This window comes from Narcine bancroftii, chromosome 1, assembly GCF_036971445.1.
Source record: "Narcine bancroftii isolate sNarBan1 chromosome 1, sNarBan1.hap1, whole genome shotgun sequence".
In the NCBI taxonomy this organism is placed as follows: domain Eukaryota; kingdom Metazoa; phylum Chordata; class Chondrichthyes; order Torpediniformes; family Narcinidae; genus Narcine; species Narcine bancroftii.
The window spans coordinates 374,537,877-374,561,083 of record NC_091469.1 but is presented as its reverse complement, the minus strand read 5'-3'; the positions used below and the strand labels follow the sequence as shown (position 1 = coordinate 374,561,083).

The window sequence follows — 23,207 nt, the reverse complement described above, 5'->3', positions numbered from 1 at the left end:
CCGTCATGGCTTTCCTTGTGAAAGAGATACGGTCATGTGGGGTCATGTTAGTGGCAGTACACAACAAAGAACGTATAGAGTGTCATCTAGTAACAGGCAGGTCTTTTGCTTTTAAGGTCAAGAGGACAGTTTTTCAGATAGTGGCATTTTCCCTTTCAACTTGTCCATTCCCCTTGGGATTGTAACTTGTAGTGCGGCTGGTAGCAATCCCTCTCTCGTGCAGGTACTCATGAATGCAGCTCATGAATGCAGCACCCCTGTCTGTGTGTATGTAGTTCGGGTACCCAAATATACTGAAATGGGTTGGAGGCATTTTATAACAGTGGCTGCCGATACATCAGAATATGGGATTGTGAAGGGGAAACAGGAATATTTATCTATTACGTTTAGGAAATAGACATTTCTATTATTGGACGGGAGAGGGCCTTTAAAATCGAGGCTGAGGCACTCACAAGGCTTGGTGGCTTTGTCTGACCGGTAAAATTGCATTCCGTACAGATGGGGCAGCTCTTGTTCACTGATGTCATTTCCTCTACTAAAAATGGGAGGTTTTGGGTTTTAATGAAGTGAAAAAAGTCTAGCGACCCCCCCCCCCCCCCCCCAATCCTCCTGGGTTGGCCCAGCTCATTGTGCAAACTCTGCAACTGGGACGTATGGTTAAGGATGGCACAAGTGCCTCTGGACAGCGCATCCGGGGGCTCATTGAGTCTCTTGGGGTGGTATGGAATGTCATAGTTAAATGTAGACAATTCTATTCGCCAGCGCAGGATTTTGTCTTTCGTAATTCTCCCCTGTTCTGGTTATCAAGCATTGGTCCGTGACGAGGGTGAAGTGTTTGCATGCCAGATAATGTCACCAGTGCCTTACTGCTTCCACAATGGCTAGGGCCTCCTTCTCTACTGCTGAGTGTCTTACCTCTGACCCCTGTAGGGTTCACGAGAAAAAGGCCACCGGTCGTCCATCTTGGTTTAGGGTGGCTGCCAGAGCTACATCGGATGCATCAGTTTCTACTTGAAACGAGATCAACTCATCTAAAGCATGGTAGCTTTAGCGATTATGGTCCCTAAAGTCCCTAAATGCTCTGGTGGCTGCTGGGCACAGTGGGAAAACTGAGGCTTTTATAAGTGGGCAGGCCCTGTCGGCGTAGTTGGGGACCTATTGGATGTAGTAAGTGAACAGTCCCAAGCACCTTTTTAGTGCTTTCAGCGTGTGTGGCATTGGGAGATCTAGGAGAGGACGCATACAGGCTGGGTCTGGGCTGATTTTCCCGTTCTGCACTATGTAGCCCAGGATTGGCAACTTCCTGCCGCTAAAGATGCATTTGTCCCTATTGTACGTTAGGTTCCTTTCCTCTGCTGCCTGGAAGAAGCATTTTAAATTCATGTCATGATCCTCCTGAGTGTGGCCACAGATTGTCACATTGTCTAAGTAGGGGAACACCGTTTTCAGTTGGAACTCATCTACTATTTGGTCCATTTCTCTCTGAAACAGCGACACTCCATTGGTGACACCGAAGAGGAGTGCAGAAATTGATACAGCCTACCGTCTGCCTCAAATGCCGTGTAAATGTGATCGCTGTTTCTAATGGGCAGTTGGTGGTATGCTGCTTTCAGGTCTATGATGGAGAGCATCTTATACTGCACAATGTTGTTGACCATGTCTGCTATGCGTGGCAGGGGGTAGGCATCTAGTTGTGTAAATTTGTTGATTGTCTGGCTGTAATCCATTACCATGCGCAGTTTTTCTCCTGACTTTACTACAACCACCTGGGCTCTCCAGGGGCTGGTGCTCTGCTCCATGACGCCCTCCTGTAGTAGCCTGCGGACCTCTGTCCTAATGAAGGGTCTGTCCCTTGGGCTGTACCTCCTGCTCTTTGTGGCTATTGGTGTGCATTCTGGGGTCAGGTGTGTGAACAGCGGAGGGGGTTCTATGTTCAGGACAGACAGGCTGCAGTGTTGTTTCTTTGTAAGGCATAGTGGGGGGGGTGAGGCCTGTTGTGCACTATTGTAATGCTTTCTAACTGGCACTGAAAATCTAACCCCAATAGTACCGGGGCACAGAGGTGAGGGAGTACTAGTAATTTGAACTCTTCATATTTTGTGCCCTGGATTTCTAGAGTAACCCTGCAAAACTGTTTTACCTCAGCCTGCAAGGCTGATAACAGGATCTGGTGCTCACTCAGGCATGTTGGGAGAGCAAGGCGGTTGACTAACCCCTGGTCAATAAAACTTTCAGTGCTTCCACTATCTATTAAGCAATTTACCCTCACATCATTAATTTTGATGCACACAGTGGCATCAGATAAATTGTGTGGACTTGCCTGATTCATGCGTAGGGAAGCAAGTTTGGCGTGTCCTTACATCCAATAGTACTTGGCATCATATTCATCTCCTGAAGACTGTCCTCTGCTTTGTAGCATTTGTCCAAGATGGCCAGATACACATGGCATTCTTCTTCTTCTGTTTGTCTGTAGAGAAAGAAGAGTTTTCCTGCCTCTCATTAGCATGAGAATGGCTGTGGCCTTGGGGCTTCTGCAGACTTTTGCATAATGCCCACGTTTTCCACAGTTGGAACAGACATTTTCTCTGGCAGGGCAGAAGGTTCTGGGGTGCTTTCTTTGTCCACAGAAAAAGCACTTGGGACCCTCAAGGTGCTGCTGCTGCTGTGGATTCCTGTGAGGCAGCATACTTTTCTTTTCGTGGGGCTAGAGAGTCCAGCAGTGTGACATTTGTCCCAGCCCCAGGCTCCTGTGAGTGCTCCTCCAATTCTTTCCTGGTGCTTTCTAAAGCTTCTGCAATAGTCTCTGCCTCATCTAGCCCCACCATTCCTTTCTCCAGCAATCGATGTCTCATCTCAGTGGACCATATGCCCACAACAATTCTGTCCCTAATAAGGTCCTCCGCATACTCTTGAGCTGATACTGCTTTAAAGTTGCAGACTCTCACCAGGTCTTTCAGAGAGTATAAAGTCTCTGGCAGATTCCCCTACTTGTTGTGACCTGGTCATAGGCTTGTACCAGGAGTGGAGTTTGCTATGCCCCTTACTGTAATGGCTCTGTAAAATGCTCATTGCCTCTTGATAGGACCTGGCATCCTGTATAAGGGAGTAAGGGTGGTCTCCCAGCTGCGCTAACAGCAGCATTAATAGCTCTTTATCCGATGCCTCAGCACCCTCCACGTAATTCAGAAAGCATCTTTGCCAGCGGCCGAAGTGCGTCCTGGTTCCAGGATTTCTGGGGTCGTGCTCCAGCCTGTCTGGTCGCAGCACATGGCTAAGCCACAGTCTCTGGTCCCTTAGGTGTAGCAAGGGTGGACCCTGGGAGCTGCTGGTAGAGCCTCTGTGGGGCTTGTGTCTGCTGGAGGAGTAACCTGGGTGCTTGGGGCTATTGGCTGAGTGTCTGGCTTTGGGACATTTGCAGCAGGCTTAGGGGGGATCCCAGCAGTAGCGTCAGGTCTCTGTGGTACTGGGGAAACTGCTACTAGGGGAGTGACGGGAATTCCCTGGATGGTCGGGAATTCTGCACATAGGTGGCGATTGGGAGCACGACTTGTGGAGATCCTTCCAACAGCACTTGTAGTGGCACCTTTCTGATCAGACCGGAGTTTAGGGTTGGTGGCGCCTGTACCGCCGAACCCAAAGGCAGGCAGGGCTTGGCCATTTCTTACCTGCCGTATCGTACTTCTGTGGTCTTCCCCGCATTCCACCACGATTCCAGTACAGCGGTCCCTTGCCGTCTCTGTCCTCGGATGCACATGCGTGCTAGTCATCCCCATATTCCATTCCTCAGGAAGAGTTTCCAGGTGGTCGGGAATGCACATTGGAGTAGAAGCAGCTTCCATCCTAGTAGCTATCATATTAGTTTATTAAACTGTACTGACAATAACTGCACCAGCAGTGTGAGTACAAGACAGCTTTAATAAACTAATATGTACACTAAGAGGACCTGTCTCTCTGCAAGGCGAACCTGGAAGGCCAGTCTGTAGCTCTGGACTGCTTTACATACAAGGTCATCAGGATGATCCCTGGTGACCTAGTGGTGTAATTACATATCACAACACAGATATTTACCAATGAGTAAATTGTGGCCATGACCAACCTCTCAAAGCATTTCATCACAGTAGATGCGAGTGCTAATGAGCGATGGTCATTGAGGGAAGCTTACTCTGCTCTTCTTTGGCACCAGGATTATTAATGTCCTTTTGAAGTGAATGGCATCCAGTGTTGCTGCCCATGTGGAGTATCTATGTTCTCCCAGTAACTGCATACGTTTTCCCCACATGATTTGTTTCATCTCACATTCCAGAGTTGGTAGATGAATTGCCAACTCTAAATTACTGAATTGCCTCAGTTGTAGGGGTCTGGTCAGATAATTGGAAATGGTAATAGGAATGTAAGTCAGAATACATTACAGGGAAATAAGTGGGAAAATGAAAATGCTCAAAGAGAAAATGCTAATTGACTTGTGGTGTAGGTGTCCTTCTACAGTGTATGGAAATGTGCCATAGGGCATAGGGACAACCCCAGTAACAGTATTCCATCCAGTATAATGTGTGGCAGAAGAATTTGGTGAGGTAGGATCATATGCTGGACTGTCTGTGCTAACAATCAACTGGCTTCCCCTCCCTGCTACATACCCACAACAGGAGGAATTTATAGCAGCCAGCTAACCTGCCAACCTGAACATGTTTGGGTGCAGACAGAAACACTCATGATCACAAGGGGTGTGTGAGCTCCACATCAACATCAGCTGAGGTCAGAATTGAGCCCTGGTCACTGGAGCTATGAGGCAGCAGGTGACAACTGCAACTCCACTAAACACAATTAGCAGTCATTAAAACAAGCATAGAAACATAGAAAATAGGTGCAGGAGTAGACCATTTGGCTCCACCGCCATTCATTATGATCATGGCTGATCAGTAACCAGTTCCTGCTTTCTCCCCATACCCCCTCGGCCACAAGGGTCAAATCTAACCTACACTTAAATATTGACAGGGAACCGGCCTCAACTACTTCTTGTGGCAAAGAATTCCACACATATACCTCTCTTCGAGAGAAGAAATTTATCTCATTCTCAGTCCTAAAAAAAATTCCCCCTTATCCTTAAACTATGACCCCCGATTCTGGTTTTTTCCCAGCATTGGAAACAACCTTTCTGCATCTAGTCTGTCTAAACCCTTAAGAATTTTATGTTTCTATAAGATCCCCCCTCAATCTTCTAAATTCCAGAGAATACAAACCTAGTCTATCCAACCTTTCTTCATATGCGAGTCCCTCCATCTCTGGTATCAGCCTAGTGAACCTTCTCTGCACCCCCTCCAAGGCAAGGATATCCTTCCTCAGATAAGGCAACCAAAACTCCACGCAGTACTCCAGGTGTGGTCTCATCAAGGCTCTGTACAGCTGCAGCAGGATCTCCCTACTCCTGTACTCAAATCCTCTCGCTATGAAAGCCAAAATACCATTCACCCTCCTCACCGCCTGCTGCACCTGCATGCCCACTTTCAACAACTGATGCACAGCAACACCCAAGTCTCGCTGCATCTCCCCTTTTCCTAAACAGATACCATTTAAATAATAATCCTCTTTCCTGTTCTTACCTCCAAAGTGGATAACCGCATTTATCCACATTATATTGCATCTGCCACATCCTGGCCCACTCGCCTAACTTATCCAAATCACCCTGCACTCTCCTAGCATCCTGCACACAGCTAACCCTGCCACCCAACTTCGTATCATCTGCAAATTTCGAGATACTGCTATCTATTCCCACATCTAAGACATTGATATATATCGTAAACAACTGTGACCCCAGCACTGAGCCCTGAGGTACCCCACTAGTCACTGGCTGCCATTCTGATAAGAACCCATTTATTCCTACTTTTTGCTTCCTTTCCCTCAACCAATTCTCGATCCGCCTTAATACCATACCTCCTAAACTGTGCTCTTTAAGTTTATACGTTCGTCTTCTGTGCGGAAACTTATCAAACGCCTTACTAAAGTCCAGATATACCACATCCACTGGTTCTCCCCTATCTACTCTACTGGTTACATCCTCAAAAAACTCCATTAGATTTGTCAGACATGATTTCCCCTTCACAAAACCATGCTGACTCTGTGCAATGATACCACTACTTTCCAAATGTACTGCAATTGCATCTTTAATAACCAATTCTAGCACCTTCCCTACTACCGATGTCAGGCTAACTGGTCTGTAGTTTCCCAATTTCTCTCTCCCTCCCTTCTTAAAGAGTGGGGTTTTGTTGGCCACCCTCCAATCTTCAGGAACTAATCCAGTATCCAAAGAGGTTTGAAACATTATCACAAACGCATCCACTATTTCCTGGGCTACTTCCTTCAGCACTCTCGGATGCAGACCATCCGGTCTCGGGGATTTATCATCCTTTAATCCCTGCAATTTAACTTATACAACTTCCCGACTTACAATTATTTCCTTTAGTCCCTCCATCACAATAGATCCCCAATAATTTCCTGTAAATTAGTTGTCTTCCTTGGTGAAATCAGAACTAAAATGGTCATTCAAACAGTCTGCCATACCCTTGTTCCCCATGATCAACTCACCCGTTTCTGTCCGCAACGGACCCACATTTGTCTTAATTAACCTCTCTCTATAAAAGCTTTTACAGTCATTTTTTATGTTCCCTGCCAGCTTCCTCTCATAATCCCTTTTACCTTTCCTAATTAATTATTTTGTCCTCCTCTGCAGAACTTTGAATTTCTCCCAATCATCAGGGATATTATTCTTTTTAGCTAATTTGTAAGCTCCTTCTTTGGATTTGACACTCTCTCGGATCTCCCTTGTTAGCCACGGATGTGCTACCCTCCTCGATTTATTCTTCATACAAACTGGGATGTACATTTTCTGCACTTACTCCAAGCTATCCTTAAACGATTGCCATTGCATTTCTACCGTTAGTCCTTCAAGTACCATTTGCCAATCTATTTTAGCCAATTCACATCTCATACTATCAAAGTTACCCCTCTTCAAGTTCAAAACCTTTGTATCCATATCAACTCTATCACATTCCATCCTAATGATGAATTCCACCCTATTGAGGTCACTCTTGCCCAAGTGGTTCCTCACAATAAGATTGCTAATTAACCCTTCTCTATTACTCAATATCCAGTCTAGAATGTCTCGTTCCCTCGTTGGTTCCTCAACATGCTGATTTAGAAAACAATCCCACAGACATTCTAAGAAATCCTCATCAACCTTACCATTTTGGACACCCAATCTACATGTAGATTAAAGTCACCCATTACAACTGCCGTCCCTTTGTTGCACGCATTACCAACTTCCTTCATGATTCCTTCACTTGCCTCACTGCTACTGTTAGGTGGCCTGTACACTACTCCTACTAGTGTCTTCTGCCGCTTCGTGTTTCATAGCTCTACCCATATGGATTCCACATCCTCTATATTGATATACTTCCTTTCTATGGCATTCACCTCTTCCCTAACCAACAAGGCTACTCCACCTCCTTTTCCATTCTGTCTATCCCTCCTGAATGTCGAGTAATCCTGTATGTTGAGCTCCCAGTCATGTTCTCCCTGAATCCACGTCTCTGTGATCCCAACCATATCATAGTTATTAATAGCCATCTCCACATTCAATTCATCCACTTTATTACAAATGCTCCTTGCATTGAGACACGAGGCCTTCAGCCTTTCTTTAGCCACACTCTTATCTCTTTTACCATTATGTAAATAAATAGCTCTTTTTGATTTTCCCCCCACTTTTACTTGCCTGCCACTAATGCTTTTCACTTTGCTACCATTTGCTTCTATTCTCATTTTACACCCCTTGGACTCTCTGGACTTGGTCCCATTCCCCTACCACATTAATTTAAACCTTCCCCAACAGCGCTAGCAAACAAACCCCCAAGAACATTGGTCCCAGCCCTGCTCAGATGCAGACCGTCCTGTCTGTACCAGTCCCATCTGCCCCAGAACCGGTTCCAATGTTCCAAAATCTGAAACCTTCCCCCCCTGCACCACCTTTCAAGCCACAAATCCATTCTAGCTATCTTGTCATTCTACTCTGACTGGCTCGTGGCACAGGTAACAATCCAGAGATTGTTACCTTTGAAATCCTACTCCTCAATTTACTTCCTAAATCCCTAAATTCATCTTGTAGGACCTCATCCCTTTTTTTTCCCCTATGCCGTTGGTACCAATATGGACCATGACAGCCGGCTGTTCTCCCTCCCCTTCCAGAATGTCCTGCAGCCGCTCAGAGACATCCTTGACCCTTGCACCAGGGAGGCATCACATCATCCGGGAGTCTCGTTTGCAGCCACAGAAACTCTTATCTATTCCCCTTACAAATGAATCCCCTATGACTATTACCCTACCACTCTTTTTCCTGCCCTCTTGGACAGCAGCGCCACCCACGGTGCCATGAACCTGGTTACTGCTGCCTACTCCTGGTGATGACTGCAGGAGACTCCTGCACTATCTTCCTACTACTTCTCTTACTGTTGGTCACCAAGTCCATATCCTTCTCTACCCTCTGAAATTGCAGTGTGACCAACTCACTAAAGGTGCTATCCACCAGCATCTCAGCATCTTAGATGCTCCAGAGTGAGTCGATGCGCAGCTCCAGTGCTGACATGCGGTCAATCAGGAGCTGCAGCTAGACACACTTCCGGCACACATAGTCCCCAGGGACACTGACAGTATCCCTGAGTTCCCACATAGCACAGGAGGAGCATGACACAGATCTGAGATCTCCTGCCATACCAGAAACAAATTCCTTAAGCTAATGCAATAAATAAAAAGAATTAAATACTCATAAAACTCTTTCCTCTTACTTCCGCCTCTCTGTATCGAAGCCTCTTGGGTCAAAGACTCAGTGCTCTAATTCCCACTCCTTCACTCAGCCACCCACTTACTGGATCACTATCAAACCTTTTCCTACCTTTATCTACTGCTAGTGAGTGAACTACACCTACTGTGCACCCTTACACAATCAACTCAATGTCCTACACCTGTGCTCTCTATCTAATCACTGCCTCAATCCTCAACAATAAATTATTACCTCTTAACTGACCCTTAGACTTAAATTAAATAAATAAATCACTCCTCCAACCCCCTACTCCACTTACCCCTTCCCTTTACTTGTGTGGTGCACTGTTAGCCAGAATCAGACACACACAAGGTAAAGACTGTACAACAGGCTTTAATCCACAAAGACTTCCACAGAGTCAGGCTAGCTGCAGTAACTCTGAGTGAGCTTCAAGAGGTTGGTGCAGGCTTATATCCCGGAGGGTGATTGACCCCACCTAGGTGTGGCTTTATCCCTTCAGGCTGACTGATTGATAGCTGGCCAGGTGTTGACCTATCAACTTACATTCCTGCAGGTACAGAGGTTTCCCCCTGCAGTAGGCCGGTGGTACACTCCTGCAGGTACAGATGTTGCCCCCTGCAGTAGGCCGGTGGTGTACCACCACATTCAACCCCTTCTTTAAAATTGTCCTGGGGGGGTGCTAGTGGCAGGGGTCTGTGTGACTGGTGTGGTGTCGCGCGGAGAGGTAGCCGGGGGGGGGGGTTCAGGGTCGATGTATAAGGGTCGTTTTGGATGGGTAGGGTGGCAGGTTCATCTCCCAGGGCTGAAGCAGGCCCCTGGTGGTCAAGGAGGTCCTGCGTGCCCCATAGCTGCCTGGGGATGGGGATGTATGCCCGGTCAGCATCGTCCTGGGCTGAAGGATGGCATGATGTGGTGGGTGCTCCTGCTGGTGCCAGGTCCTTGGTTGAGACGGTGTCCTCCTTGCCACTGCCGAACCTAATGTAGGCGTAGTTGTGGTTTGCATGTAGGAGGAAGACCTGCTCGACCAGGGCTTTGGCCTTGTGTCTCCATACATGCTTACGCAGGAGCACCGGACCCGGGGACATGAGCCATGCTGGGAGGGACATTCCAGTTGCCGACTTCCTGGGGAATGAGAACAGACGTTCATGAGTGGTCTCTTTGGTAGCCGTGCACAGCAGCGACTGAATGGCATGGAGCGACTCGGGCAGGGCGTCCTGCCAGTACTCAACGGTCCACCCTTTCGACTTGAGAGCCAGGAGGACTGCCTTCCAGACCACCCCATTTTCGCGTTCCACTTGCCCATTGCCTCTCGGGTTATAGCTTGTCATGTGACTGGTCGTGATGCCCCTCGCTGTCAGGTACTGGGGCAGCTCATCACTCATGAAACTAAACCCCCCCAGTCGCTGTGGATGAAAGCGGGGTAGCCAAACATGGTGAAGATCTGCCCCAGGGCCCTGATGACTGTGGCCATGGAGGTGACTGGGAAAGGGATAGTGAAATGGAAGCGTGAGTACTCGTCCACTACCGTGAGGCAGTAGACATTTCGGTTCGTGGAAGGCAGGGGCTCTTTGAAGTCCATGCCAAGACACTCGAAGGGCCAAGTAGCCTTTACAACATGGGCCTGGGGTGGGTGGAAGGAATGGGGTTTACACTCTGCAAACCCGACAGGCCTCAGTCATGTCCTGACGTCCCTGATGGCATACGGAGGTTCTAGGACTTAATGAAGTGGTACAACCTGGTGACACCCGGATGGCAGTGGGACTCATGCAATGCCCGCAGCTTGTCGTCGTGCATAGATGCACAGGTGCAAGAGAGGGCATCGGGGGAGTCATTAAACTTCCCAGGGCGGTATTGGATGTCGTATTTGTAGGTTGCCAGATCGACTCTCCAGCGCAGGATCTTGTCGTTCTTGCTCTTGCTCTTGTGGGTAATGTTAAACATGAACACCACAGCCCACTGGTCCGTGAGGAGGGTGAATCTCCTGCTGGCCAGGTAGTGGCACCAGTGGCGGACCGCTTCCATAATCGCCTGGGCCTCATTTTCAATGGTGGAATGTCCTAGCTCAGAGCCATGGAGGGTTCTAGAGAAGAAAGCGACAGGGCACCCTTCTTGGTTGAGGGTAGCGGCAAGGGATACCTTGGAGGCATCGCTCTCCACTTGGAAGGGGGAGTCCTCATCCACGGCCTGCATCGTGGCGTCCGCATTGTTCTGACTGATGCGGAAGAAGGCTGCCTGCGCCTCAGGTGGGAGGGGAAAAGTTGTAGCTTGGGCCAGTGGGCAGACCTTGACCGAGAAGCAAGGGATCCACTGCGAGTAATAAGAGAACAGGCCAAGGCACCTGCAGAGGGCCTTTAGCGTGGGGGGGGGGGGAGAGGTAACTCCATTAATGGGCGCATCCTTTCTGGATCTGGGCCGACGACCCTATGGGCCACGATGTACCCCAGAATGGCGAGGCGGGTGGTGCTAAACACACACTTCACCTTTTTGTAAGTGAGGTTCAGCTTCCCGACCGTCTGGAGGAATTTCTTCAGGTTAACAAAATGGTGCTGCTGGTCACGGCTGCAGATAGTGACGTTATCCAGATACGGGAACGTCGCCTTCAGCTTGTGCTGGTCTACCATGTGATCCATCTCCCACTGGAAGACAGAGACCCCGTTCGTGACCTCAAAGGGAACCCGGCGGAACTGGTACAGGCGCCTGTCCACCTCAAAGGCGGTGTAGGGCTGTCCTTCAGGTGGATGGGGATTTGGTGATACGCTGACTTCAGGTCAATTATGGAGAAAACCTAGTAGCTAGCTATCTCGTTGACCATGTCGGTGATCCTCAGCAGGGGGTAGGCGTCCAGCTGGGTGTAACGGTTAATGGTCTGGCTGTAATCCACGACCATCCTCAGCTTTGACCACCAGGACTTGGGCTCTCCAAGGGCTGTTTCTGGGCTCTATGACACCTTCCGCCAGGAGTTGCTGCACCTCCACCTTGATGAAATCTCTGTCTGCGGCACAATAGCGCCTACTTCTGGCGGCGATCGGCTTGGAGCCTAGCTCAAGATGTGGGAAGAGCGCCAGTGGGGTGATGCGCAGTGTGGAGAGGCCGCAGGTTGGCTAGGGCTGGTAGGTTGACATGCTGTGCAACGTGAGTGGAGGTTGGGGCCCCCCAAAGGCAAGGGTGACACTCTGCAGGTGGCGCTGGAAATCTAGGCCCAGGAGGACTGGGGCACAGAGTTTGGGCATGACCAGGAGCCTGAATTCTGTGTAAGTCTCCCATCCCACAGTTATATCGGCTGAGCAGCGCCTGAGGGTACCAACAGTCTTATCCTTGGCAGCGAGGGCGATCGAGCAAGTGGTGGGGTGGACTTTTAATCTCAGGGAGTGGGCCACACTCAGGTGAATGAAGCTCTCGGAGCTACCACTGTCCAACAGGCACTTTGTTACCTGCACGTTGACTTGCATGTCCATCATAGAGCGCCCGAGGTAGTGAGGGATGTCCCTGGTCAGCGTAGTGGTGGCAGAACCATCTCAGAGTCGGAGTTGTCGTTCTCTGGTTGTGCGTAATGATTTATGGCGTCCGGATGCGTGGGGAGCATCGGTATGGTGGCCTGATCGTCGCCCATGTTGGCCACGTCGTTCTCATCATCATTGGGAGCCCTCCGTGTCAGCCGCTGCCTGGCCCAAGATGGCGGTGGCTCGTGGGGATCTGCTGTGTGGCTGACCTCCTTCCTGTCGTGGCTGATGGCAGTGATGTCATTACATCAGCCAGATGTGACGTCACACTGTGAACCGAAAGTGACATCGCTGTAGTTCTTGGCGAGCGGTGCTGGCGAGGGCTGGTCCAGGTGCTTGGGGCACAGGCTGCGACCGTTGCTGGCGGGGCCAGATGCTGCACCATCGAAGTCGGAAGTTGTAGCGGGGACAATGGCGCCGCCCGGCACGCACACGTAGAGGGGTCCGCGGGGGAGGTGGGGAGGTCATAGAGGGCAGCTGAGCTGCCGGCTGGTTTTGAGAGGCACACTTTAGCGAAGAGGCCTTTCTTGCCACATCGACAACAGTACTAGTTCCTAGCCGAGCAGTTTTGGCGTGATTATCGGTCTGACCCACAGTACTTATAGGGGCGCCGTCTGCCTGCTGCAGCGACGTTTTCCTCCCCAGCTCAGTCTGGGGCTGCAGCTGCAGTATGAGAGGGCCATGAGGGAGCGAGGGGAACCTGGAATCAAAGTTTTTGATTTGCACGGCTGCCGCTTCCAGGGTTTGGACTACTTCCACTGTCTTGGTTAGGGCGTAGATATTGTCTTCCAGCAGCTTCTGCCGGATGGCCCTTGAGCGTAGCCCTCGGACGAAGGTGTCCCGGATCAGCCTCTCGACCTCCTCTGCGCCTATCCTGGGTTCAGCCAGACACAGTTGGGCCAACTCTCACAGGTGTCTCAGGTAAGACTCAGCCGTCTTCCCAGGTTGCTGGGCTCGGGTGTTGAGGAGGTACCTTGCACAGACAGCATTCATGGGGGGCTTGTACAAGTTCTTGAGAGTGTCCATTGCTCTCTCGTACATGGAGCAGCCTTTAGTTGCCTGGAAGGTGTGGGGACCCAGCCTCTTCAGATCTGAGTCCAGGATGCCGCCTTCGTACACCTCGATTATTGCCTTGACCGCATGCTGCCAGATCTCGAAGCGTGTCTGGGTTTCCGGGTGGCGTGGCTTGACTTAGAGGCTCCCTGCGCGCAAGAGTTTTTCCATGGCAGCTGTGGGAAAATTTTGCGGATTAATTTTGTGGTGCGCTGTTAGCCAGAACCAGACACCCACAAGGTAAAGACTGTATAACAGGCTTTAATCCACAAAGACTTCCACAGAGCCAGGCTGGCTGTAGCTGCAGTAACTCTGAGTGAGCTTTGGGAGGCTGGCGCGGGCGTATATCCCGGAGGGTGATTGACACCTGCCCGGGTGCGGCTTGATCCCTTCAGGCTGACTAATTGACAGCCGGCCAGGTGTTGTCCTGTCCCCTTACACTCCTGCAGGGACAGTGGTTTCCCCCTGCAGTAGTCCAGCGGTACACTGGTACAGAGGTACAGAGGTTTCCCCCTGCAGTAGTCCGGCAGTACACTCCTGCAGGTACAGATGTTGCCCCCTGCAGTAGGCTGGTGGTGTACCACCACAACTTGGAATAATCAGATGAAGCATGGATTTCTTGAAAGAGAACAATGTTTTGTTGTCTTTTCATTAACTTCTCTGCACAGAAACAGACCCTTTGGCCAAATGAGTATGTACCATCCATCAAACATCCAATTGCTCTAATCCTATATTAATCCCTCCAGCCCGGGTAATAAACCTGCATAGGAGAAGGCCACTCCGATATAAAACCTACGACCCAAGGACCTCGCTGCCACGTCCCAGCTTGCTTGGCCACGGCACACGAACCATGGGTGTAAAGGGTGGGGCCAGTACTGCGCGCACTGCACTCCACCTAAAAGCTCCTTTGCGCAGGCCCGAGGACAGGTCCACGTCCTCCCCCTCAACGTCCTCCCCCTCCACATCCTCCCCCTCCACGTCCTCCCCCTCCACGTCCTCCCCCTCAAAAGATGCTCACAAACTCAAGCTAGCATGCTGGAACATCAGAACCATGCTAGACAAGACTGACAGCCATCGACCTGAACGTCGGTCTGCCCTCATTGCACATGAACTCCTCAGACTTGACATCGACATAGCCGCTCTCAGTGAAGTCCGCCTGGCAGATGTAGGCAGCCTCCAAGAACGCGGCGCGGGCTACACACTCTACTGGTCTGGCAAGCCTTCGGATGAACGACGCCTATCTGGTGTAGGCTTCATGGTCAAGAGCTTCATTGCCTCCAAACTCGAAAACCTTCCGACAGGCCTCTCGGACCGAATCATGTCCATGCGTCTCCCACTTCAAAACAAGCGTCACATCACCCTCATCAGTGTCTATGCTCCAACCCTCCAGGCGGAACCAGCAGAAAAGAACAAGTTCTACACCGACCTGCGCAACCTCATCCAACGTACCCCTACAGCCGACAAGGTTGTCATCCTGGGCGACTTCAACGCTCGTGTCGGCAAAGACTCAGAAACCTGGCCAGGAATCCTGGGCAAGCATGGCGTCGGCAAGTGCAACGACAATGGGCGCCTCCTGTTGGAGCTCTGCGCAGAACAGCGGCTTGTCATTACAAACACCCTTTTTCAGCAGAGGGACAGCCTTAAGACCACCTGGATGCATCCCCGATCCAAACACTGGCACCTCCTGGACTACATCCTGGTGCGAGAAAGTGACAAACAAGATGTGCTCCACACCAGGGTCATGCCTAGCGCGGAATGCCACACTGACCACCGGCTGGTTCGCTGCAAGCTCAACCTTCACTTCAAGCCAAAGCCCAGGAACAATAAAGCCCCCAGAAAGAGGTTCAATGTTGGAAAACTGCAGTCAGACGAAGCGAGAGGAAACTTCCAGGCAAACCTCAAAGCAAAGCTCGACGTTGCAACCCGCCTCACGGACCCGTCCCCTGAAACCCTCTGGGATCAGTTGAAGACTACCATACTGCAATCCACTGAAGAGGTACTGGGCTTCTCCTCCAGGAAAAACAAGGACTGGTTTGACGAAAACAGCCAGGAAATCCAGGAGCTGCTGGCAAAGAAGCGAGCTGCCCACCAGGCTCACCTTACAAAGCCGTCCTGTCCAGAGAAGAAACAAGCCTTCCGTCGCGCATGCAGCCATCTTCAGCGCAAACTCCGGGAGATCCAAAATGAGTGGTGGACTAGCCTCGCCAAACGAACACAGCTCAGCGCGGACATTGGCGACTTCAGGGGTTTCTACGAGGCTCTAAAGGCTGTGTACGGCCCCTCACCCCAAGTCCAAAGCCCGCTGCGCAGCTCAGAGGGCAAAGTCCTCCTCAGCGACAAGATCTCCATCCTCAACCGATGGTCAGAACACTTCCAATCTCTTTTCAGTACCAACCGCTCAGTCCAAGATTCCGCCCTGCTCCAGCTCCCTCAACAGCCCCTAAGGCTAGAGCTGGATGAGGTTCCCACCCTGGATGAGACATATAAGGCAATCGAACAACTGAAAAGTGGCAAAGCAGCAGGTATGGATGGAATCCCCCCAGAAGTCTGGAAGGCTGGCGGCAAAACTCTGCATGCCAAACTGCATGAGTTTTTCAAGCTTTGTTGGGACCAAGGTAAACTGCCTCAGGATCTTCGTGATGCCACCATCATCACCCTGTACAAAAACATAGGCGAGAAATCAGACTGCTCAAACTACAGGGGAATCACGTTGCTCTCCATTGCAGGCAAAATCTTCGCTAGGATTCTACTAAATAGAATAATACCTAGTGTCGCCGAGAATATTCTCCCAGAATCACAGTGCGGCTTTCGCGCAAACAGAGGAACCACTGACATGGTCTTTGCCCTCAGACAGCTCCAAGAAAAGTGCAGAGAACAAAACAAAGGACTCTACATCACCTTTGTTGACCTCACCAAAGCCTTCGACACCGTGAGCAGGAAAGGGCTTTGGCAAATACTAGAGCGCATCGGATGTCCCCCAAAGTTCCTCAACATGATTATCCAACTGCACGAAAACCAACAAGGTCGGGTCAGATACAGCAATGAGCTCTCTGAACCCTTCTCCATTAACAATGGCGTGAAGCAAGGCTGTGTTCTCGCACCAACCCTCTTTTCAATCTTCTTCAGCATGATGCTGAACCAAGCCATGAAAGACCCCAACAATGAAGACGCTGTTTACATCCGGTACCGCACGGATGGCAGTCTCTTCAATCTGAGGCGCCTGCAAGCTCACACCAAGACACAAGAGAAACTTGTCCGTGAACTACTCTTTGCAGATGATGCCGCTTTAGTTGCCCATTCAGAGCCAGCTCTTCAGCGCTTGACGTCCTGCTTTGCGGAAACTGCCAAAATGTTTGGCCTGGAAGTCAGCCTGAAGAAAACTGAGGTCCTCCATCAGCCAGCTCCCCACCATGACTACCAGCCCCCCCACATCTCCATCGGGCACACAAAACTCAAAACGGTCAACCAGTTTACCTATCTCGGCTGCACCATTTCATCAGATGCAAGGATCGACAATGAGATAGACAACAGACTCGCCAAGGCAAATAGCGCCTTTGGAAGACTACACAAAAGAGTCTGGAAAAACAACCAACTGAAAAACCTCACAAAGATAAGCGTATACAGAGCCGTTGTCATACCCACACTCCTGTTCGGCTCCGAATCATGGGTCCTCTACCGGCACCACCTACGGCTCCTAGAACGCTTCCACCAGCGTTGTCTCCGCTCCATCCTCAACATCCATTGGAGCGCTCACACCCCTAACGTCGAGGTACTCGAGATGGCAGAGGTCGACAGCATCGAGTCCACGCTGCTGAAGATCCAGCTGCGCTGGATGGGTCACGTCTCCAGAATGGAGGACCATCGCCTTCCCAAGATCGTATTATATGGCGAGCTCTCCACTGGCCACCGTGACAGAGGTGCACCAAAGAAAAGGTACAAGGACTGCCTAAAGAAATCTCTTGGTGCCTGCCACATTGACCACCGCCAGTGGGCTGATAACGCCTCAAACCGTGCATCTTGGCGCCTCACAGTTTGGCGGGCAGCAGCCTCCTTTGAAGAAGACCGCAGAGCCTACCTCACTGACAAAAGGCAAAGGAGGAAAAACCCAACACCCAACCCCAACCAACCAATTTTCCCTTGCAACCGCTGCAATCGTGTCTGCCTGTCCCGCATCGGACTGGTCAGCCACAAACGAGCCTGCAGCTGACGTGGACTTTTTACCCCCTCCATAAATCTTCGTCCGCGAAGCCAAGCCAAAGAAAGAAAGATATTAATCCCATTGATTTTTCACAAACTAAATTCAACATGTATTCAACCCTTAAATCATTTCAGTCAGATTGCTGTTATCAAAATTTTTTTTAAACTTGGACCAGGTTACACTGAGCAATTTGATTTGAACTTCTCAACTCTTTTTCAGGGATACATCCTAAGAACTCATCAGGAGTAGGAAGCATTAAAGAGCACAGCAAAGCACTGGGAATTATTGGTGGAGGAACTTTCAATGGTAGAATTAATGAAAGTAAGTAGGGTAGTTGTTCATGAATTGGGATTGCATCACTATTGGCATTTGTACGATGATACAAGGAAATCTTTTTCATTCTTCAAGTATTTATCCTGTTCCTTTGAAAATTGCGATTGAATGACCTTCGACCAAACTTAAGCCACAGAATACAATTCCCAGCTCTACTGCACTCTTTCCAGTGTGACCTCATCCATAGAGTGACAGGCCCTGCATATAGTATTCTAAATGTGACCTAACCAATAGCTTACACAGTTGCAAACCAATATCCCAACTGTTAAACTCAGCACCCCTGCCTATGAAGGCAAGCAATCTAAATACCTTCTTCACTGTCTTATCCAGCCACATTTCAGGTAGCTAGGAATCTGTGGACAGCCTCGTCTTCCTTGAATAAACTGCATTGTAGCAATTTGATAAGACCGTTTTGAAAGGCCTCCCAAAATTACAGCGCAAGAACAACATGTAACCACCTCTAAATTATGAACCTGCCTTGACTTTAATGTGTTATTGCTGTTTGTTGTCCCTGGTTAAAAATCTTTCACCAGTTTCACCAGTGGACTACAATTGTTCAAGGTGGCGGATCATCTTTAAAGCCAGATGGGCATGTATGAACGCTGAATTATTTCTCAAATAAAACAAAACAAAAATGCTGGAAACACACAGGTCAAGCAGCATCAGTGGAAAGACCTTTCAGGTCAATAGGCTTTCGTTCAGAGATGGTTCTGAAGAAAGGTCACTACGTGAAAAGATGAACTGTGCTTCTTTCTGCACAGATGCTGCTGGATCTGCTGAATACTGAGCATTTTCAACATCAGCAGTGTTTTGCTCTTTGATTACTCCTGAATGATTACTGGTCTTGCAGACATGCCTACATCACTTAATAATACATAAAGATGTAACGTGCATGATATCCTTCAACTTTTGTTTGCCGTAGGCAGAGAGTTGCCATGAGCATTGCCTGGCACTCACAACAATAAGAGAAAGAGAAACAAAAGAGACCATACATTAATCAAAAAGTATATAGTATGCAATGTTGCTGTGCAGTTGAATTCTCAACATTACCTTAACAAAATTTAACATCACATAAAATTAAGTCTCCAGAATGAACTGTGGTATGATGTTATTAATAATTCAGTATGAGGCAATATGTTATTGTTACAGGAAATCTGGGAGCATTTGGTTCCGACAGTATGACTGGTGGTTATATTCCATCCTTTTTTAAAAAGGAAGTTGGATCAGCAGGTCAAAGAGTTCAGTTTGCTTTTGGAGGACCTTCTAGCTGTAAGTATCTATTTTCTCTTCCTTCACCATGTACTTAGCAGATATTTATTCTAGCTTAAAATAAAATTGAGCTTTGTGAACACATTAAACAATCAGCAGTGGTTGTGGGGAAAATAATGATTCCAAAATTATATAAATAATAAGATGACAAAAACTGAAGAATTGGTTCTTCAATAGTAAAGTGGTCACGAGGAAGTACAAATCCGAGTTCATTATTGTTGTAGAAGCAAAGAAAGTTTATAAGTGGAGGGCAAGGGGGTGGAGTTGGAACATGAAATACCTTATCAAAAATGACATTGATGCTGCAGTGGGGTGGGTTAAAAATCAGTGCTCATTTGGACCCAAAGTAGCAGATAGCAAATGTACCAATGAGAAAATGTTCAGCAGGCTATACAGAAGAACAACTAATAGGACAGGATTTTTACTCATCAATGAAGTAGGTTGGAAATCCAGGTACATAGTGAACTGTCTTCACTGGGATAGGGAGGTAAGTAAGTAAGTACGTACAGTATATGTGTTCAGCCATCATCCTTATGTCACTACTTCCAATTGCAAATGACCCACCCTGCAGACCCTTGCCCACACCTACGATGCTGTCAATTCACTGAGATCCACGACCATTCATAACACTTGGGCCATTTTAAAAGCTTTAAAAAGCTTTTGGAGCTTTCAAAGAGAAAAATAATTTGCACATTAAAAATCAGTTTTAAAATGTTTAATCTAATTCAAGTAGATTCTTTACAAAAAGCTACAATCTTGCTCCAAGTGAAACTGGTGTGTTTGGAGCAGGTTTAATCTAAAGCAAGTTTAGCAAATGCCTCAGCCTGAGCTGAAGAGCCACTACCAGCCAAGACCCACATCTAGTTTGTTGGTGCCCAATTTCCCACTTCCCTGATGGAAGGATGGAGAAGAGAGTGTGTCCAGAGTGTGAGAGTCCTTCAACATGTTAGTTGCCTTTCATAAGTATCAGGAAATGTAGATAGAGTCTTTGGAGGGAAGAAAAAATTGTGTTATGCTCTCAGCAGCATTCATTGCTTTCTTTAGAATTTTCTGCTTCTGATCTTGAACAGAGCACCCCCATACCATGTTGTGATGCATCCAGCAAGTATGCTGTTGATGGTTCACCTTTAGGAGTTGTTGAGGAAAAAGGGGAACATGCTAAACGTCCTTAGTTTTCTAAGACAATAAGTGCATTGGTGTGCTTTCTTTTCTGACATGTCAATGTTCTTGTCCCAGGTCAGGTCATTGGAGATGACCTGACCTATCTACTCTTCCCACTTCAGCACTGTTGATGTGGATGGAGAAGTGGTTTCTACCCCTTCTCCTGAAGCCAATGATCATTTCCATGCATGTAAATGAAATCGAAACATTAACTAAAACTTTCTTTTCTCCAAAGACCATGATGCATGGAAAACCAAACCAACCCAATCCCAGATCCCAGGCTTTAGCTACAACCAAGCCAAAAAACATTCTGCAGAACGTCTGGCCTACCCACCACCCATTCATCCAGTACACGGAAGAACTGACTGGGCAACTAAATATGGTGGCCACAGATAGCCATTACCATCAGAGCACTGATCAGTCTGAATGAGAAGTTTCTCACTTAAGAGTTCGGCTCAATGATTATCAACTAAATCCAGTGCATAAGCATTTACTTCAAAGTTGATCTTATTTCTTGTTTGATAACTGATGGGATTATTTTCAAATTTGGAATAAGTGGATCATCATAGTTCAAGATGCAAGGTGTTGATACTTTAAGGATTATGGATATGAATAGCAGCTGTAGATTTTCTGCAACTTTCCTGGTATAAGTTTTAATATTTTCAACAATTTTAATGACTGTAGAGAAGCTATTTATTTTCATATGCAGATACTTCATGTGCCTTGTAAATATGAACACATCAGGAATCTTCTTGGCTTAACATGAAATGGAATGTAACCTGCAGTTCATGTGATATTAGGATCGGTAGTTCTTGCTTGGACATGATGATTATTGGCACCAGAAGAACTACTGATCCTTTCAAATGAATCCTTACATTTGAAACAGTAACATTTTAAAATTTGTGTCATGGCAACAGAATCAGTTTCATAAAATCCTGTTGTGTATTTAAAATGCTTCTTTGCATTCTTTCAATAATCTGTTTGTAATAAAGCATTTACCATTTTTTCATAAAAACTATTGATCAAATAGTCTTTTTCACCTATGGTGGGGATAAAAGAAATGTTAGAATAAATTAGGTCTAAACCCAAAGACTTCCATTTCATATGATGCACTGTATTAATTCAAAAGTGTATTAGTTGCAGAAGGCAAATGAACAACACTCATTGTTAAGGGAGCAATCTTTGGGGTGAAGAATGAAAAATGCTCAGCTATCATAGATGAAAGGCATAGTTAATATTTTGGATTACAGGTTGAAAAAAAAATTGAGAAATTCTTTCCTACATTGCAACTGGGACAAATTTAGAGATGCAAATATTTTTAAGTACAGAGTCAGGAAAAGAGTCAGAGAAAAAGAAAAGGGTCGATCTCTGATGGGATGGAAGGCAAATTGGTTAGAACTCTAGTACTGATACAACCTTTCCTCTCCTGAGGAAACCAGGAAAACATGAACCAGTCCTCATTGAGAGGTCAGCTGTGGAGAGGGTCAAGAACTTCAAATTCCTGGGTGTCAGCATTTCCGTCACGAAGAAGGCTCACCTCAGCTATACTTTGTGAGGAGTTTGAGGAGATTCGGTAGGTCACCAAAGATTCTCAGAAACTTCAACAGGTGTACCGTGGAGAGCATTCTGGCTGGTTGCATCACTGTCTGGTATGGAGGGGTCCATGCTCAGGACAAGAATAAACTCCAGAAGGTAGCTAACTCGGCCTACAACATCACAGGCACAAGACTTCACTCCATCGAGGACATCTACAAGAGGTGGTATCTTAAGAAAGCAGCTTCTATCCTCAAGGATCACCACCACCCAAGCCATGCCCGCTATACTCTGATATCATCGGGAAAATGGTACATGAGCTTGAAGACGAGCACTCAACGGCACAAGAACAGCTTCTTCCCCTCTGACATCAGATTCTTGAATGAACAATGAACCACAGACACTGCCTTACTTCGACTTTTTCTTTTTTTTTGCACTAATTTTATTTATTTTGTATGTTGGTTTATATTGTAATGACTGTAGTTTAAATATTATATCCACAATTTAAAAAAAACATGAGTTTTAACAGCAATAAAATTGGCATCTGCCTTCCTTTTATTTTGCACTCCAAATGTTCTCAACGGTTCCCAACAGTCTCCTCTTCTATTCCCAGGCACGCCCCTTGCACCACCCCCTTGCCTGCCTATTGGTTCTCCCACACATGTGTCATCGTAACCCGTCACTCTGATCTATGTGTACGTATTACCAATGGAAGCCGGCTACACATTACCAACAGTGGCTGGCTTGCACATGCGCTTTAATTCCTGCATATGTCACTCTGAATGAATAATTCTGGACGCCAGGCCCAGGTAAGTACGCAGCTGCAGCAATATAAATGTTTGCACTCTGATGCTTCAGCCAAACAATGAATTTGGTGACATGTTCATGACAATAAATTCTGATTTGGAAACATTACACTATTCTAGCTTAATTACTTTTATGGGAATAGAAATGGGGAAAGATGAAGAGTTACAGTTAATATCTCATTTCAGATGTTTAAAATGAGTTAGTAGCATATGCTACTTCATTAAAAATGAAGCAAAAATATAACAGCAGAAATTAGATCATAATACAATGCTGTTGTTCCCTTTATAATTCAATTTAAATAAAATATCAACCAGGAAAATTATGTTTACCTGATAGGATCGTCAAGAAGTCATATGATATACTTTTCATAGATTGGGTAATAGAATATAAAAATTGCAATGTTGCAACTTTACAAAAAACACACTTGGAGTATTCTGTGTGGTTCCATTCGCCACAGAGGGAAGATTTGATTGCACTGGAGAGGCTGTAGAGGAGATTAACCAGTACATTGCCTGGATTGGACATT

At 47.5% G+C, this 23,207-nt stretch overlaps 1 protein-coding gene across 7 annotated transcripts in view; it reads left to right on the top strand.

Annotated features, from left to right (window-relative positions):
• mak (male germ cell-associated kinase) overlaps positions 1-22,343 on the top strand; it is a 98,758-nt gene extending 76,415 nt beyond the window's left edge. For 3 of the 7 annotated variants that reach the window (XM_069913347.1, XM_069913345.1, XM_069913346.1), the window contains exons 12-15: positions 13,123-13,248; positions 17,798-17,899; positions 19,061-19,180; positions 20,577-22,342. In XM_069913347.1, coding sequence (XP_069769448.1) covers positions 13,123-13,248; positions 17,798-17,899; positions 19,061-19,180; positions 20,577-20,737 — 509 coding nt within the window. In that variant the 3' untranslated portion in view covers positions 20,738-22,342. Of the gene's footprint in view, positions 1-13,122; positions 13,249-17,797; positions 17,900-19,060; positions 19,181-20,576 lie in introns of all 7 variants that reach the window. The other 4 variants (XM_069913350.1, XM_069913351.1, XM_069913348.1 and 1 more) reach the window with 3 other exon arrangements.
• The last annotated feature ends 864 nt before the right edge of the window (positions 22,344-23,207 follow it).